Source organism: Trachurus japonicus, chromosome 19, assembly GCF_045865225.1.
Source record: "Trachurus japonicus isolate A0001 chromosome 19, Traja_1.0".
Taxonomy (NCBI): Eukaryota; Metazoa; Chordata; class Actinopteri; order Carangiformes; family Carangidae; genus Trachurus; species Trachurus japonicus.
In genome coordinates, this window is record NC_140925.1 from 23,471,805 (window position 1) to 23,487,187 (window position 15,383).

Here is a 15,383-nt window from a genome sequence, read left to right on the forward strand (position 1 = left end):
ATGCTTGTCTGTTCATGGATGCAAACAGCTGTAACACAGTTTAAGATCCAACATAACTGATCTTCTTTCTTTGTGTCTTTTTGGCAGCTTCTTTGTCAGAAGGATTTCAATCTTGATTTTGTTGCTTTAGCTCAAATTCCTTGAAGTCAGTTGATGGCCAGCAGAGATCAACATTAAACTGTAATATGGAAGTGGCAGCAGTAATCTGAGAGCTGTAGGAGGATGTGTCATCAGACCATAGAGGCCGTTTAGCAGAGGATTACCATTACATCAAGATTAGAGGCTTCTCAACTACTGAACTGTGTGGCTTCATCTCTGTGTGGATAAACGGTGTCTGCCTGTAGATCAATACTTAGAAAAGAGCTACAAAAAAAACAAAAAAACTCTCAAATTGATTGTAAAACAAACTAACACCCCCCTAAATCTACCTGTTCAGACATTCCTGCCCATATAGCAGTGACAGCTGGGGTCACTTTACAGGGAGCAAAGTATAAATGTTGTTCTAGTTGTTGTTTTCCTTCTCCATTTGTGTACGTGTGTGTGCTGGGGACAGGATAAAAGCCGGAGGGGAGCGAGGGGAAGTGGAGGTGTGAACGCCACACTGAGAGAAAGGTCATTACCTAGATGGGGGGGGGCGGCGAGGTGTGTGTGACGTCTCTTAATGTTTTTACGAGCTGACAGGTGTGTTGCGCCAGGTTCAGTTACAGCCGATAATGAGGATTGTTACTTGTTTTGTTTTTTTGCGGTGTGTGGTGTTGACAGTGGATTAAGCATTAGCACAGGCCTGCTCTTTGACATCTACGTGCTAAGTGGTTTGATGTCCACCTTTATTTGCTCACCGAGGTCTAAAGGTCATGTCACACAAAACACTTGTTCTTCCTTAATTCAAAATCTAGAAGATACAATAAAAAGTATTTGTCTTTAAATTTTACAAAAAAGATTGTCTGCTTGGATCGGGCACAGATGTCCCCGTTTGAATCAGCACACAACAGCATCTTGTCTGTTTTTTCTCAAGCAGGTTAGTGATGAAATCACAAGGCTTTTAATCTGATGAGGATTACTTTTTGTTGTCCTAAGCGCGTGATGCAAAATCGGTTTCATTTAGGGAAAATGTGTGGACGCTTAAATTCCCTCTCCTTACCGGTGAAGGGCACACTTGATGTCACTGATTATCAGGATTGTGCTGTCAATAAATAAATCTGATGCATACATGAAATCAGATTACAGATTACATGCTTCAGTCCATTTTTTTGATCAACCAGGGTCCAATTTTATTAAGATCCTGCCAGAAACACGTTATAAATAGTACAACATGTACCAAGGAAGCACTTTCAGTCATTAAATGAGGCAGTTTAATGTTGATGCTTTACATAAAAAGCTTGAATAGAAGACAATTTCACACAAATTACAGAGTGCGCATTGCTATTTTTGTGTTTCTCTGATCAAAACATTCCCAATTCACCCGACAAAGCTTAATGTTTCAGGTCAGACCACCTCCAGAGGGTCCCTGTCAGCCTTCGACACCACCACAGTGACACTGTCAGGAAGACGCACAGCCAGCCTCTCCCTGAACACAGCCAGGAAGCCTCGCTCGCTGTTGCTGTGATCGCTGAGGAGGACGCTGGTTCCCTTCGCCACAGCGTCCAGCACTTCATGGTGGGACATCTCACCTGGGAAATGGACACATTGTAACATCAGGTAATAAAGTTGCAGGTAAATACCCCTCATGTACAACCACTATATACTGTATGTAAACTAACAGGACTGTTTTAGTTAACAGCTCTACCTGTGATGTAGAGGTCTGCCTTGACCCCCGACAGGACTGAAGCTCCTGATCCAGCACAAACAGCCGCAGATCTCACAGAGGACTCTGAAAAACACCAGAATAATTAAATCTACTCACACGTTAATGAGGTTATTATCACATTCAAAGCTTGCTCCATATGTGAGCTAGTAATCTGACATCTGTGTGGACAATTACACTTCTGGTGTGTTTGTTTATGGCCTTAATTACTTCATCTCAACTTAAACTAATCCTGACCCTGACTTCTGCAGGTGTTCATGTCAACCAAACTCCACTTTCTAAATCCGACCAAACATTTAATTCCTCTCTTTTTTAAACTTGTGCCAGTTTGATAAAGCAGCTGATTTGTTGTTTGTACCGAGTGTCTGCCCCCATCCTAGAGCCAAACGGAGGTGACTCAGACCCAGATGAGACTTCATCTTCTCAATGGCTGTTGCCACGGTTACCGGCTCATCCAAAACACTGATCCGTCCTTGGCCGTGGCCTGGGAGTGGGGGCTGCAGGAAGAGATGGGTGGAGGGCTCAATTTAAAAATAGAAAACAATTTGAATTTGAAAGAGCTTTTTGTCTAATATCTCTGAACAGAATTGGTCTCCTCCATCTTTTTGTAAAACAAACATGGATGTCATCATTCTCGGTTTTATGTGATAACAGTGAAGTGTTGCTGCTGCACCTTCTCTAACTTCAGGATGCTGAGGGACTGGCTGGGAGTGGTGTGTCGTAACAGTGCGTGGACACTGGGAGTCAGCGCTGAGTCACTGCAGGTAACACCGACATGGATCCCACTGTTGTCTGGCCTGTTGGAAGAAGAGTAAATACAGCATCAAAACAAAGGACCTCTGTAGATTCTGTTACCATGTTTCAACCTATACATTCAAAAACCATACATAACTTTTGACCACACTCTGCTTAATATGGATGGTTATCTTCTGCTCTTTTCAGTTGGTTTGAATCCACCAGAGCTCATCAGAGTAGTTGTAGCTTTTACTTTGTTGTCACTGTGCTGCTACCAGTTTGTAATGAAGGCGCTGAAGGCTTTGATATCCACGGTGTGAAAGAGTTCGAGCTGGGGTCACTCTCGAAATGCTAAGTAACTTTAAAGGGCATTACCAGTTGTAATCAATGTTTACCTCAGATATCAGGTCACCTATGATCAGTTCATTTCATACCATTCATACTCCCAACTGCAGCGTGTGGATGTTTATATTCATTTTTGTTCAAGAATCTATTGTTTTTACCTACCTACCTTTACTACCTACCTTTTTAGACCTTTTGATTTAAATTGTAAAATTCGCTTTACAATTAAAATTCGGCTTCCGCATTGTTCCTTTCCAGGTCAGAGAACAAATGCCTCAGAGTCCCTCACATAGACGTCTATGGTCGACTTACTTGCGACCACAGAACAATTTTAAAATTAGTCCGGAGCCCAATAATGAAAATTGAAAAAAACGATAGATTCTTGAACAAAAACGAATATAAACGTCCACACGCTGCTGTTGGGAGTATGGATGGTATGAAATTAACTGATCATAGGTGACCTGATATCTGAGCAGGGCCATTGCTAGGAATTCTGGGCCCCCTGAAAGAATACTAAAGTGGGCCCCTGCCCCCTTACCTTTCCACTTTTTTTTCTTTGACTACGTATGTATTATCATTTTTTATTAAGCCTACTTTGTTTTGATGCTAATACAGCATTACTATGAGTATTAGTCAGGGTTTTATGCAGAATAAATCAGCCATACAAAGATTAGACTACTGGGGTTTTTTATGGGCCCTACAGGGCGCTGGGCCCCTCGAGGTTCCTGGTGTTTAAAAGTTGATGTCATACTGTGTGTAATGGGAGACAATTGAGTGAGGGGAAATCAATCAAAGCTCTTACACAACCTGCTCACTGAATACTGTGGTGTCGTTCCACCATCACAAGCCTTCAGTTCCTCCGTGACAGCGTTCAGTTCGTCTGAGCTCCGGACCGTAAACTCCAGTTTGTGAGTGTGGGAGGCGGCGCTGAGGGCCTGGCTCAGCACCGACACACGGCCTCTACCTGAGGATCAGAGACAGACACCAGAGATGGGAAGAAAAAAAAGCTCTCGATGGACAAGACATTGACACTTGGACAGAACAGGAGACCGGTGGGTCAGCGTCGAGTGTCACAACATTTTAGCTTGAGCCTTCATTAAATATGCAAATACCATAAGTCCTGTGTATGTGGCACAGTTTCCAACCAGAATAACGTCTTACCGAGTCCCCCCACCAGCCAGTCGTTGACCCCTCCTTTAACACTGTCCCATGAAGTGTGAGGGGAGAAGATTGCGATCCCAGCCTCCACCGCCTTGACAGCCAATCGCTGCTTCCAATCTTTCTGGACCAGACGCTTGATTGGCCGAAATAAGGGTGGGTGATATGAGATAATGAGGTCGCAGCTCATGTTGTACGCTTCCTCCATGACAGCATCGGTCAGGTCGTTTGTCAGCAGGACGGTTTTAACCGGCCGAGATTTGCTGGGCTCGACCAACAGGCCGACATTGTCCCACGACTCGGCGAGTGACAGAGGAGCGAGCTGCTCCAGCACCTGCAGAACCTCCTTCAGCTCCATCGGGCCAGAGGAGCAAGCAGAACCAGAGAGGCACCGGCTGGAGGAGAAGTGAACAGATGGGTGCAGAGGAATTGAGGTTAGCCGGCTCGTCAGGACGCTGTGAGCAGCTGAAGGCAGATGTGGATGGATGGATGATACAGTTAAGGCAGAAGAGGCAAGAGCAGAGGATGAGATCGAGCTCCTTCTGCTACAAAGGCCTCTGGAGGTGAACGGTAAAATAGTCCGAGAGAGGTTCATACATCCAGTCAACATCAGTGGAGACCTGTGTGACAGAAGAAAAAGAAATAACACGATTAATACACCACCAAGAGAACACCACTCTGCAGAACAAACATAGTTTCAGACTGTTCATCGTCCCCAAAAAGCAGATTTATGTTAATCAACCAGCTAGCGGACAATTGGTTCAATCATTTATCAATCACCCAGAGTAAGCATTATACAGTAAATACTCAAAATTGATAAACTGGAGATTAGTTTAATATAAAGAGTGGCAGATTTCTTTCTTTTTGAGTGATAAATTGATTTCTAATTAGCAGTTTTCCCCCTGTTTTGTTTCACTGCTGAATGAACACCTGTTTAGGATCTTTTGGTTGCACACAACAAACTGAAAATCTCACATTAGGCTTTTGAGATTATGCTCACCTTTATTTATAACACTGTAAAAACGAATCAATCAAAAACTGTCACAAATGCTTCTGTCATTCAAAGTAAAGTAGATTTTGTTCAGTCATTTAACTAGACATTTACACTTTGAAAAACTCTCCCTAATGTTTTATCTTTACGTGTCTTATCTAAAGAGACAGACAGTAAGGACTTCTGGGTCTTACTTATATTCACTCCACTCTTGTGTTGAGTAAATGAAGCGCTGCTGTCAAACACCAACAACCAGAGCTGCAGAGCTACAGCAGCTAACAGCACAGCTAACCAGTTAGCCGACATTAGCCGCCACGAGACACTGAACTAACGCTGCAATAATCACAAACACAGTATTTACACATCGATATGTGCATCAGTGAGTTCAACATACTGTCGCTGGCGTTGCACATGAGAGACAAACACGCTGCCGGAGATGGACACATTTGTCCCGGAGTGACAGCGACAGCAAAGTGCACTTACTGAGGAGTTGTGTCCCCTTCCGGCTTCCGTGGCTCGAAGCGGTGTTTTGATTGGACGGTCAAAATCTCCGTCGGGGGAAATAAACTTTTTCAGTGAATATGGTTTTATCTCATTAGCTCTGTCGAGACACTTGGAGATATATTACAATATACAATATATACAATCAGCAGTATTTCACCTTAAAGTTGATTGATAACGATTAAATAAGTCAATTTACAAAATAATCTAAACAACAAACTAGGCCATATCATTAAAATATTGTCAGATTACACAAGTAGCCTAGGTGGAAATAAACATTTGTTACCAATATTTCAAGCTTTCAAATCCTACTTAAAGATTTATTTACATTTCTCTACTCTACTCTACAAATATTTTTACATTATGTGTGAGTTCCTGCTCATTTTGACAACTCTGCATTTAATGACTGACTGTTGTAAAACAAAACAAAAAAAACTACACAGATGTAGAGGCTACACATAGATGTAAGATGAATCCCTGTTTTGTGATCTGTTATAATATTGAATATATTTTGTCATCAGTATAGGCAACAAAGTGTAGTTAGTAATGAAGTAAAGTTTATAGAAGACTTTTCAAAGCAAAAGTAGCCATGTGGTCGGCAGCATAAAAAGCATCAGAGTGTGCAAAAAGTGAGGAAAGATAAGTATAAGTGTTTTAAGTTTTAGATTAAAGGACAAAATCATATTTAAATTCTTGATATATTTTATTTCTCAGACTGTAGAAAGCTGTGAAAATGAATAGAATCAAAATGACTGAGCCAAAACAGCCAGAGTGTTACAACTATAAGCACAACAGTAAGATTTTGAAAATAGATTAAAAAAAATTAAACAATCTACTGAGATTTTGCAAATACAAAGTCTAAACACCCACAGCAGACGTGTCCTCATAGTCCTCACCAATAAACATTAGTTTAATGCATAAAAAACCCCCAAAAAACCTAGGAATCTCATTACACAATTAGTTCTTTTAAACCAAAAGCAAACACAGTATAGCTGTATTACATAATACAGTTTATAAGCCAGTGTAATGGTATAAATCAAATACAAAGAATAATGTGAACAGGAAAAGGCTAGATGACTTTGATAAGCTGTATTAAGTCCTATAGGGCAGGTGGTCCAGCAGAGGATACCACTTCTCAGAACGATTACCAGTATTTTTGGAATAAACAAATTAAAATACAGACAAAAAAAAAAAAAAACAGAGAGGAGGGTTAACAATGTTGGGAGATGATTGCAGAAGGTTAAAACTGCCAGTCTCATGATGTGTCCGACAACAAGCTGCTGGACGGACCGGCTACCTCGGAATTGAGTCAGAGAGCGACAGAGAGAGAGAGAGAGATTATGGTGGATTAATGCAATAAAGGTTGATGCTGGATGTTAGAGGGATCAGGGAAGGATCAGGCCAAAGGCAGGACTGCATGCATTACATCATCAACCTCATCAACCTCCCTTTGAACTAGACCCCTCAATTTAGATAGGACCCCCCCCCCCCTCCCTTTCCAGACACCCATTACATTGCATGTAGGCTACATTAATAATCCACAAATAAAAGCAATAAATCCGTCCAAAATTACAGTTTCTCCCACATCCTGGTGCTGGCTGCCTGCCCACACAAGAGAGCAGTTATTTACAACAGAGAAAAAAACCAAAATTTGTCGCTTATCCATTAAGCATATTGGCACAGCTATCATCACCCCTTGTATCCAATCTGTGGAGTGCCATTGACAGATGTGACTTTAGTTATTAGGTGCTCGTGCACGGAGGCGGAACAGCTTCACTTTTGTTAATTGGTCCTATAAGCCCTCATTCCTCCATCTGTCCATCCGTTTGAGGCTCTGCCCAGTTTGTCATGCAATAACATCTGTTTGTGAGGGCGCAGTGTGTCCCCATCCACATCCCTAAAGTCCCTCAGCCCAGGTGTTTAATCTGCTGCTGCCTTTGGATTGGCTGGTGTTGGGGATAAGACACAAGACGACCTATCAGGGTAGGAAGTGGAATCAGTGGAAATGATGCTGCAACTTTGTTCATTTTTGTGTTTTCATTGCTGTGTTGACTTGTAAAATTTCAAATTTGCACAGGCTCATTTTCATAACTGTGGAAATAAACTAATGAAACTAACTATGACTTAATTCCTTATGTATATAGTCAGTGTTTTTTTTATTTTTTTATTTTAATAAACTGCCCTGCAACTCTTCCCCACAGTCTGGCTCCAAATTTCCACAAACATTAACAACTTTTTACCGAGAGTGGCCAAAGCCCAGACTGTGCCCTCTGAAAGGCTTAATGCTCAGACAAGTACACATTTTTTTGCCATCTCTTTGCACAGAATGCTTAGAAATCTGTTATGCATGTGTTATGATGTCAGATTTTTCAGATGATGTCTCATGGATGGTACTTTAACCAAATCAGTAGCCTTGTCTATTTTTGGTCACACAATCTCTTTATCCTGATGTCCTTCCAAAGCCAAAGCAGAGAAGTTACTCAACCCTCAACATTTCTACCCACAGCGCAGCGGCATCACTGATGTTTTCGCTTTCTAAATCCCCTCTGCATGAAATCCATAGATCAATTCATTACACAACCCGCGCATTGCAAATTATTATGCAATTTGATTTGTCATAGAGGTCGTGCTGTGAATATGTCCCACATTTGCTTTGCTTTTTCAGCTCTGAAGCGACACAGCAGACATTTTCACTTGTCATCAAGAAACTAAATGGAATTCAGCCGTGACTCATTTTATTAGTTTTACTCAAGTTTCACCCTGTGTGACACGTGAGAAAGTTTTCCTTTGGTTTAAATTACTATGTGCCATAATAGACAGATGTTTTAATAACAAGTTAAGTGTAAAGTCTCTTTATTTTCTGATTACTTTGCCAAAGTCAGAAGTGAAATCCCAGCGTCCTCGGTGGAAGAGGCACACAAAACTCATGTATAGTGTTCACGTATATAATGATATTTTTATTTTTGGTCTTTGACATTTGAAAATAGCAGGATTCAACTTGTTGGATTTGATCCATAAATAAATGATGTAATCCAAGGAGTAGCATTACAAGTCTAGGCAAACAGAAACAGAGTAGCTGTTCATTTTGCATCATGAGATAATTTCAGTGAAAAGAGTAATGTAGCAATAATTCAATACACGCTTTTCAAAAAAAAAGAAAGAAATCAATCAGAGCAACAAAACAATCCAAAATGGCTTTGTGTATATACAATATATATAATCAAACAAAATAATATAGCTCTTTTCAATAGTCTTACAAAAATGTATCAGTACATGATTGTGAGTCTTTGCATAGCTGTATATTCTCTGAGAACGATTTGATATTGCTTGACTTTTCTTTGCAGCACTAAATTTGAATTTGAATTTTATTATTATTAAGTTTGTTCTCAATATGCACAGGTTAATCTGTCAAGGAGCTTTAGACAAAGACAGCGTTGTTATTAATGCATGACCGCAGATGTGCAAAGGTACTCTCTTGATTGACCTTCTCCTCGGCCGACGGCCATCATTGATGGGACATCATTCTGACGAACTCTGCAGAGGACGACAAAAAGTTTCATCAGTTTCCTGTGAGGTGACAAAGTTGCATCTATTCCAAACCTGACTTCACAACATGTCAACATTAAAACACACTGTACCTTCAAAGTCTACAGTGCCATCTCCGTTGTCATCCACTTCTTTCACTATGGCATCTATCTCCCGCTGACCCATGTGCTCTCCCATCAGCTTTGTCATGGCTAAGCGCAGCTCCTCTGTTGAGATCTCTCCGTCCCCGTCCACATCGAACTAACAAGAGACGAAAGAAGATTTAAGAGGCAACGTCAGTGTGTTGTTCATCTTTATGAGACTGTGCTGCGTGAGTAGTAACGGAGCACGGTCTGACATCGGAGCTTCTGGAGAGTCTTTTCATTTCCTTGTGAAACATCAGAGCTGCTGGAAAGTTTCTGGAAAGTGTTTCATTGTCACCTCTTTAAAGGCGTCTTTGAGCTCCTTCATGCCAATCATCCCCGCCGTTTCTGCCAGAAGCTTCGGAGTCATCAGTTCCACAAAGTCCTCAAAGTCGACTCTGCCACCAACTGCGGAAAATAAAAGTACATAATGAGTTTGAGAAACATTCATCACTCTTCCTCAGTGCTGACACTGTGGCGTCACTTGCATTTCTGGCAGCTGTGCATCTCAAAGGTTTTGATCAAGCCCAATGTCTCACAGGACGTCTAAGAGATTGTTTCACCTTTGGGTCCAATCAGACAAAATCTTTTTTTTTCTTTTAAAATAAAATATATTGTTCACTCACGGTTCATGTTGATGTTCTGGCTCAGCTCGATCAGCTCCATCTCAGTGGGCATGTAACCCATCGTCCTCATCAGGTTCCCCAGGTCCTTGCAGCTGATCAGCCCATCCTTGTCTTTATCAAACTCATTGAATGCATCACGCAGCTCTGCAAAAAATACAGCAACACACACAAAATTACATATTTTGGTTAACTGGACAAGATGTGATTAGTTTAATCTGCATATTATGATGAAAACAGGACAACGTCATTTGTAAGAATTGAACTCACCTTCGATCTCATCATCAGCCAGCTCTCTGGTCTGAACAAAGAGAAGAATATTTGGTTTAGTCCAGTGTAGCATGGACATTTATAACAAATGTCGTACCCTGTGATACATTAAACACTAACCTAAAATACATTCTACCAAACGCCCAACCACACAATTAGCAAAATGGATGTTTCATCTATCTTTAGAGCTGCCCCTACTCAATCAAAAGCGGTGGCACCAAAGAGAAGTTGGATTTTATTATGGCCTGGATTCAAGTGTAGATTATGGCCACATTGGCAGGAAGGCTTCATATGAGCTGGTGTCATCATGCCACAGTAAACAGCAGGCACAGATTCTCTCCCTGTGTGTGTGAGTCTAAATCACTTATCATTTTATCCTGTCACCTTTCAGGTCATAATCCTGTCAGCCGTTCAACAGCAGTTTGCAAACATCAACACACACAAAAAAAAAGTGAAAAAGGCTCTTACAATGTTTTTCCCTCCACGCAGGAAAATGCACGCTGCCCCCAAACTCATTTCTGCAAATACAAATACAGACAGTGATGTAGAAATGTGTTATTTAGTAATTTAACATTTCCTGACGTGACACAAAGCTGGTGGTGTTTGCTAGAGCCAGAAAATCAGGATTAAGACAGATTGAGGAGTCTGTGTTCCCTCTTGGGGATTGGACAACATGCCCCATGGGCTCTGTGTGTGTGTATGTGTGTATGTGTGTGTGTGTCTGTCTGTCTGTCTGTCTGTGTGTGTTAATTTTCTGACATGAAAACATTTACTAAAATTATACTGATTGATTCATAATATTAAATTCACATTTTCACACCACTAAGACTCATAAACACTGTAAAAAATAAATAAATAAAAGAAAGACTAATTTGTTAAAACAGATGCAAATGTAAATGCAAAGAGCCACAATAATTCAAAGTGATGAAATATTTGACAAATACAGAGACAACTGTGACTCTATGACATTTGATGAAAACAAAATTTTCATCAAATGTCATAGACTCTTTTTTTTATCATGAGTTTAATGATTAAATTAGGATTAAGTGGAGTTATTTGCTCTCACCTTTTTATGGTGATTTCTGTTCTGCAGCCAAGCGCATCCCACACGACCCCTGAAGCGGAGACTCAGCAGCTGACCAGTGCAGTGCAAACAAGCCCCTCTGTTTCCGTCTGGTTCTTAATCTTCTTCTCAGTGTCAGTCCGGTCCCTCTAAAGCCAGGGCAGCCCTTCCTCTCAGCGTGTGGTGACCCTGTCTGCCCGGTCTACTGGGATGTTCGGGAGGTTGTATTAGGGGAGGTGGGGTTGTGGGCTCTTTGGGGAGGAGTCAGGTTCACCAGCTGAAGAGATGCAGCCCTGGTTTCCAGCCGAGTGTTGACATCATTGTGAACACTGGAGTAGAATAGCAGAGGAAATTGGATACTATCAGTTTACAGGTTAGGGGGGTACAGTTGCTTGTTTACAGTTTCTGTTCCCAAGAGGATTCATCCATATACAGCAGCTTCCACTGTAGCTGCAACGGCCTGATTTTCATTATTTGATTCATCTGTCAGTTATTTTGCAATTGAGAAGATGACTACAAATGCCAGTAGCCTACACAAGTGCAACAGGACCGGATGGCCACGCTCGACAATGCAGAGAACGCAAAAAACACACACATACAAAGGCTACAATAAAATAGTATATATACATCTTACTAGATCAAAAGATGAAACAATAAAAGAGGTGCAAAACTTTTCATTATAAGAGGAGGTTGTTGTAATCAGCTAACCATATAAAAAGTGCATAGCTGCCATAGCTCTAATTATTGCACATTAGTTGTAATAAAACATGATTTTTAAAATGCCACTGAATGATAAAACAATTTTTAAAAAATCCATCATTTTGCATCAAATTGCTCATTTTCAGATTTTTTTAAATTCAAATTCCAACATTTTTATTCTTCTCTTAATGAGGGAAATGCCTCAAAATTGTCAGATTACATATAGTTTCAAATATATTCTTGTAATTCTGTTTTACTATAATTTCCACTTTAGAATTTACTTTTTTTTTTACTTAGGCTACTTTTATTTATTAAACCTTTTGTAACTCATCTTTAAAAAAAAAGATCTTACTTAAATGTAGTTATTGCAGCACATAACAGAAATATAAATGTGTTTTGGGGCAAAAAGTCACTGAATATACACCCAACCTAGGTGGAAATGATTCTTACTGAGTCAACTGAATTAATCCTTTAACTGTGTATTTTAACAAATAAGACAACATTTTTAATAAGTTATGCTAATTTTTCTACCGTTTTGAATTCAGTTTGTACTGACAAAAAAAAAAAACATTTCAAATCACATGCCTTTTTTTTTTCTTGTTGAAAAATATATGCAACACCATAAAAGAAAAGACCTTACATGACATATCCTCTCTCCATTGTTATTAAGAGGCTGTAGGATGAGACAGGCCGATTACAGCTAATATCCTACTGTGTGATAATCTAAGAGTATTGGTTACATTTGCGTGCAAAAAAGGGATTATTTCCTCCATAAAGACCCTGATGACAATGTGTAGGATTAATGTCTCTGGGTCAGCGGCAAGGATGCAAATGGTGAGTCTGAATTAACTGGCTGAACTGAAACCCTTCAGATCCGGATCTTACTGTGTGTGTGTGTGTGTGTGTGTGTGTGTCCTTTGCTCTGACCTTTTCCCCTCTGCCTGACTCCCTGCTTATGTAAATTCATCAAAAATCTGTTTGCATAAGAAGCATAATCCGCTGGACTATGCAACAGGAACTAGTAATGATTTTATTATCTTTTTTTCTTTGTCATTTCAGTGGGACAGCTGAGAGGTTACACATACCTCCATGGCTGTGAAAAGATACTCGTGGAGAAGGCAAGGCGAGTATGAATGAAAACTAAGAGGAGGAGGGGATTAGGTGTATGTGTTTTCTTTTTGGGAATGACGTGAATTATAAAGGATAAAGATTTAGAGGATGAATGGAAACCTGTCCTGTTTGACCCTCAACGCTCAGCCAATAACTTTAACGTGTCATTATCGTGTGTACCAGCAGCAGCTTCCCATTTCTGACGTATCCGAGTCTGGTGTCTGGTGATAGTCTGACTGTAACAAGCACAGGGAAGAGGGAAAAATTTATTTTTTGTTGTGTATTTTGTGTATGTTTTGTGTTGGCTAAAAATACACAACAGAGATTATAGTGAGTAGATTATAAATGCAGAGTCTGGTCAGATGTGGGATTGCGATGTTGCGTGTCTGTGTGGCCCTAAAAGAAAAGGCACAGAAGGCAAACTTCCAAAATCTTTTTAGCCTACATGAAAGGCCATTAAGAAAAAATATAAAAATCCGTAAGCAGTGTAAGAACGATTACATCATACATTTATGTGGACATCTTATCAGAAATAATATATCATCATCTTTGGTAATGGAAATGGCTTAAGTAACAAACAATGTTGGTTCCTCGTCATTTCTTTAATCTGCAATTCGCAACATGCATTTTCAAAGCAAAAAAGGCAAATCCCTATATTAGGAGACATTAGAATTGCAACTGGAGAATAGCTGGATAGAGCTGGCAGATGTTGTGTAGGCCCAAATCATTTAAACAGCATATATCTACAATTTGAAACATATTTCTCTTATTTGTAGGGATCAGGAATAATTATCTGTCATCCCAAAAATCTGCCACTTAAAATGGATAGGTGCTGTATGACAACAATCTGTTGACTTGTTTTTAATACCTACCACTCCAATGGAGTTTATTCATATTGGTCACAAAAAATTAAAACTAAAAAAAGTAGTAGGCCTATCTTTGTTGTATCTCTACTGTAGTATTTGTATTAACGATGATATTAATAATTCAAGTGTTAGGCCTATTGTTTTATTTGTTGTTATTACATGTAACATAACTAGCCTACACAGGGGTGCAGATGTTAGGATTGGGGGGGGGCACAATAGTGATTTTTTTTTTTATCCGTATACAACTCATAACATGCCACCATAAATCACAACTTGGTAGAGGCTTGCCGTATCATTCAAAAAGCACTGCACAGGGAATCATTTATTGAGCTTACCTGTCTTGTTTATTTGTCCTAAACAGCCAACAGCTGAAATCACTGCTTAAGTGTTAGTAAATCATCATTTTAAGGGTCTCAGGTAGGCTACGTAATGTCTACTCACGTTCTTATCTTTGGCCTCCCTCTGACCTTCCCAGATCCCCAATTCTTCTCACCATCTTCCTTTTCTCCTAGTGTATGGGACTTTATGCATGATTGCATCGTAGTGGAGGAGACCAGAGATGGGATGTGGAGTCAGAAATATATTTGTCAAACATTAGGCTATTTCCACCATTTCAATCATTTCTTTTTAGATGTGAATCTAAAATGTGAAGTCTGAAAATACATTTGTTCAATTTTGAATAATTTAGGGTATTTTTATTGGGAGGGATAATTCATGTTTTTCAGAAATTGGGGGGGACATGTCCCTCCAGTCCCCCCTGGGATCTACACCCATGAGCCTAGCCTACATGTAGCCTACACATTTTTCTGCTTTATTGAAAACAACACAGGAGTACACAGATGAATACAGACAAACATATAATCATAAACACACCAGACAACAAGACAACAAGAGACAACAAGAGAAACAACAACAACAACAGCCAAACTTATTCAATTAAAGCAGAAGTAAGCGATCCGGTGGTTTTGGCTAACTTCCTGTCAGCAGATGGAGTTAGCAGTCCCCGCCCTCGTCCCTACGTCACCACATTCACGCGCATCCCTTGGCTGCACACACAGAGAGGACCGCCCCTTTATGCCGTTCTCTCTCCTCATTGGATAAAGGTTGTAGGATACAAGGAAAGTTTTCTCCTCGGCTTACAGCAGAGCAGAGTGACTGACAGACCCGTGTTTCAGACCAAACACTCTATATAAGTGATTGCTGTCGGAAGATATAACTATTTAAGACTTACATTAAAGCAGATATCAGTGGCACGGCCGTTTCGGCTAATGCTGTGTTCAAGGCAGGCTTTTGAAACCGTAAGTTACAGCTTCAAGTCACAACTACGACTTGGTAGCGTTCCAGGTAACCCGTAGCTCGTGTTTTTACCGTCCTGTTGTCTGCGAAAGTTCCCTATAACGGCCACTCGTAACTTCCGACCCGTGAACTCGTACCAGATCGAACTGGTATGACTTCACAGGAAGGAAAAACACAAAGTACGAGTTTCCTTGAACGCACCATGAGTTAGCAGCCCCCGCCCTTGTCAGGCATCAATTGGTCCTCGTGCTACGTCA

The 15,383-nt window shown here is 40.4% G+C and overlaps 2 protein-coding genes across 3 annotated transcripts; both read right to left on the reverse strand.

The window, feature by feature from the left end:
* Positions 1–1,247: 1,247 nt before the first annotated feature.
* nif3l1 (NIF3 NGG1 interacting factor 3-like 1 (S. cerevisiae)) lies at positions 1,248–5,534 on the reverse strand. Of its 2 annotated transcripts, XR_015034400.1 has the most exons (8): positions 5,425–5,534; positions 4,043–4,659; positions 3,689–3,845; positions 2,478–2,601; positions 2,163–2,301; positions 1,787–1,870; positions 1,319–1,670; positions 1,267–1,282 (listed from the first exon to the last, which is right to left on the reverse strand). XR_015034400.1 is itself a non-coding variant. In XM_085761566.1 (7 exons), exons 2-7 carry the CDS (start codon positions 4,647–4,649, stop codon positions 1,486–1,488), a joined length of 1,296 nt encoding a protein of 431 aa, XP_085617692.1. In that variant the 5' UTR covers positions 4,650–4,659; positions 5,425–5,534; the 3' UTR covers positions 1,248–1,485. The 2 variants fall into 2 exon arrangements, 1 of the variants encoding a protein (XP_085617692.1); XM_085761566.1 differs by having other exon boundaries at positions 1,248–1,670.
* Positions 5,535–8,518: 2,984 nt separating this feature from the next.
* On the reverse strand, positions 8,519–11,383 carry cabp5a (calcium binding protein 5a). The gene is made up of 7 exons (XM_085761676.1): positions 11,159–11,383; positions 10,561–10,610; positions 10,093–10,123; positions 9,826–9,969; positions 9,498–9,607; positions 9,170–9,317; positions 8,519–9,065 (listed from the first exon to the last, which is right to left on the reverse strand). The coding sequence occupies exons 2-7, from the start codon at positions 10,606–10,608 to the stop codon at positions 9,037–9,039; spliced, it is 510 nt and encodes a 169-aa protein (XP_085617802.1). The 5' UTR covers positions 10,609–10,610; positions 11,159–11,383; the 3' UTR covers positions 8,519–9,036.
* Positions 11,384–15,383: the final 4,000 nt, after the last annotated feature.

Coding starts and splice junctions, on each gene's coding strand:
- cabp5a (XM_085761676.1), bottom strand. CDS start 10,608: ATGAGTTTGGGGGCAGCGTGCATTTTCCTGCGTGGAGGGAAAAACATT. Junction 9,970..10,092: donor GGCTGATGATGAGATCGAAG/GTGAGTTCAATT, acceptor TATTTTTTGCAG/AGCTGCGTGATGCATTCAAT. Junction 9,318..9,497: donor TCAAAGACGCCTTTAAAGAG/GTGACAATGAAA, acceptor GTCTCTTGTTAG/TTCGATGTGGACGGGGACGG.
- nif3l1 (XM_085761566.1), bottom strand. CDS start 4,649: ATGTTGACTGGATGTATGAACCTCTCTCGGACTATTTTACCGTTCACC. Junction 2,302..2,477: donor GCATCCTGAAGTTAGAGAAG/GTGCAGCAGCAA, acceptor CTCTTCCTGCAG/CCCCCACTCCCAGGCCACGG. Junction 1,871..2,162: donor AGGATGGGGGCAGACACTCG/GTACAAACAACA, acceptor GGTGTTTTTCAG/AGTCCTCTGTGAGATCTGCG.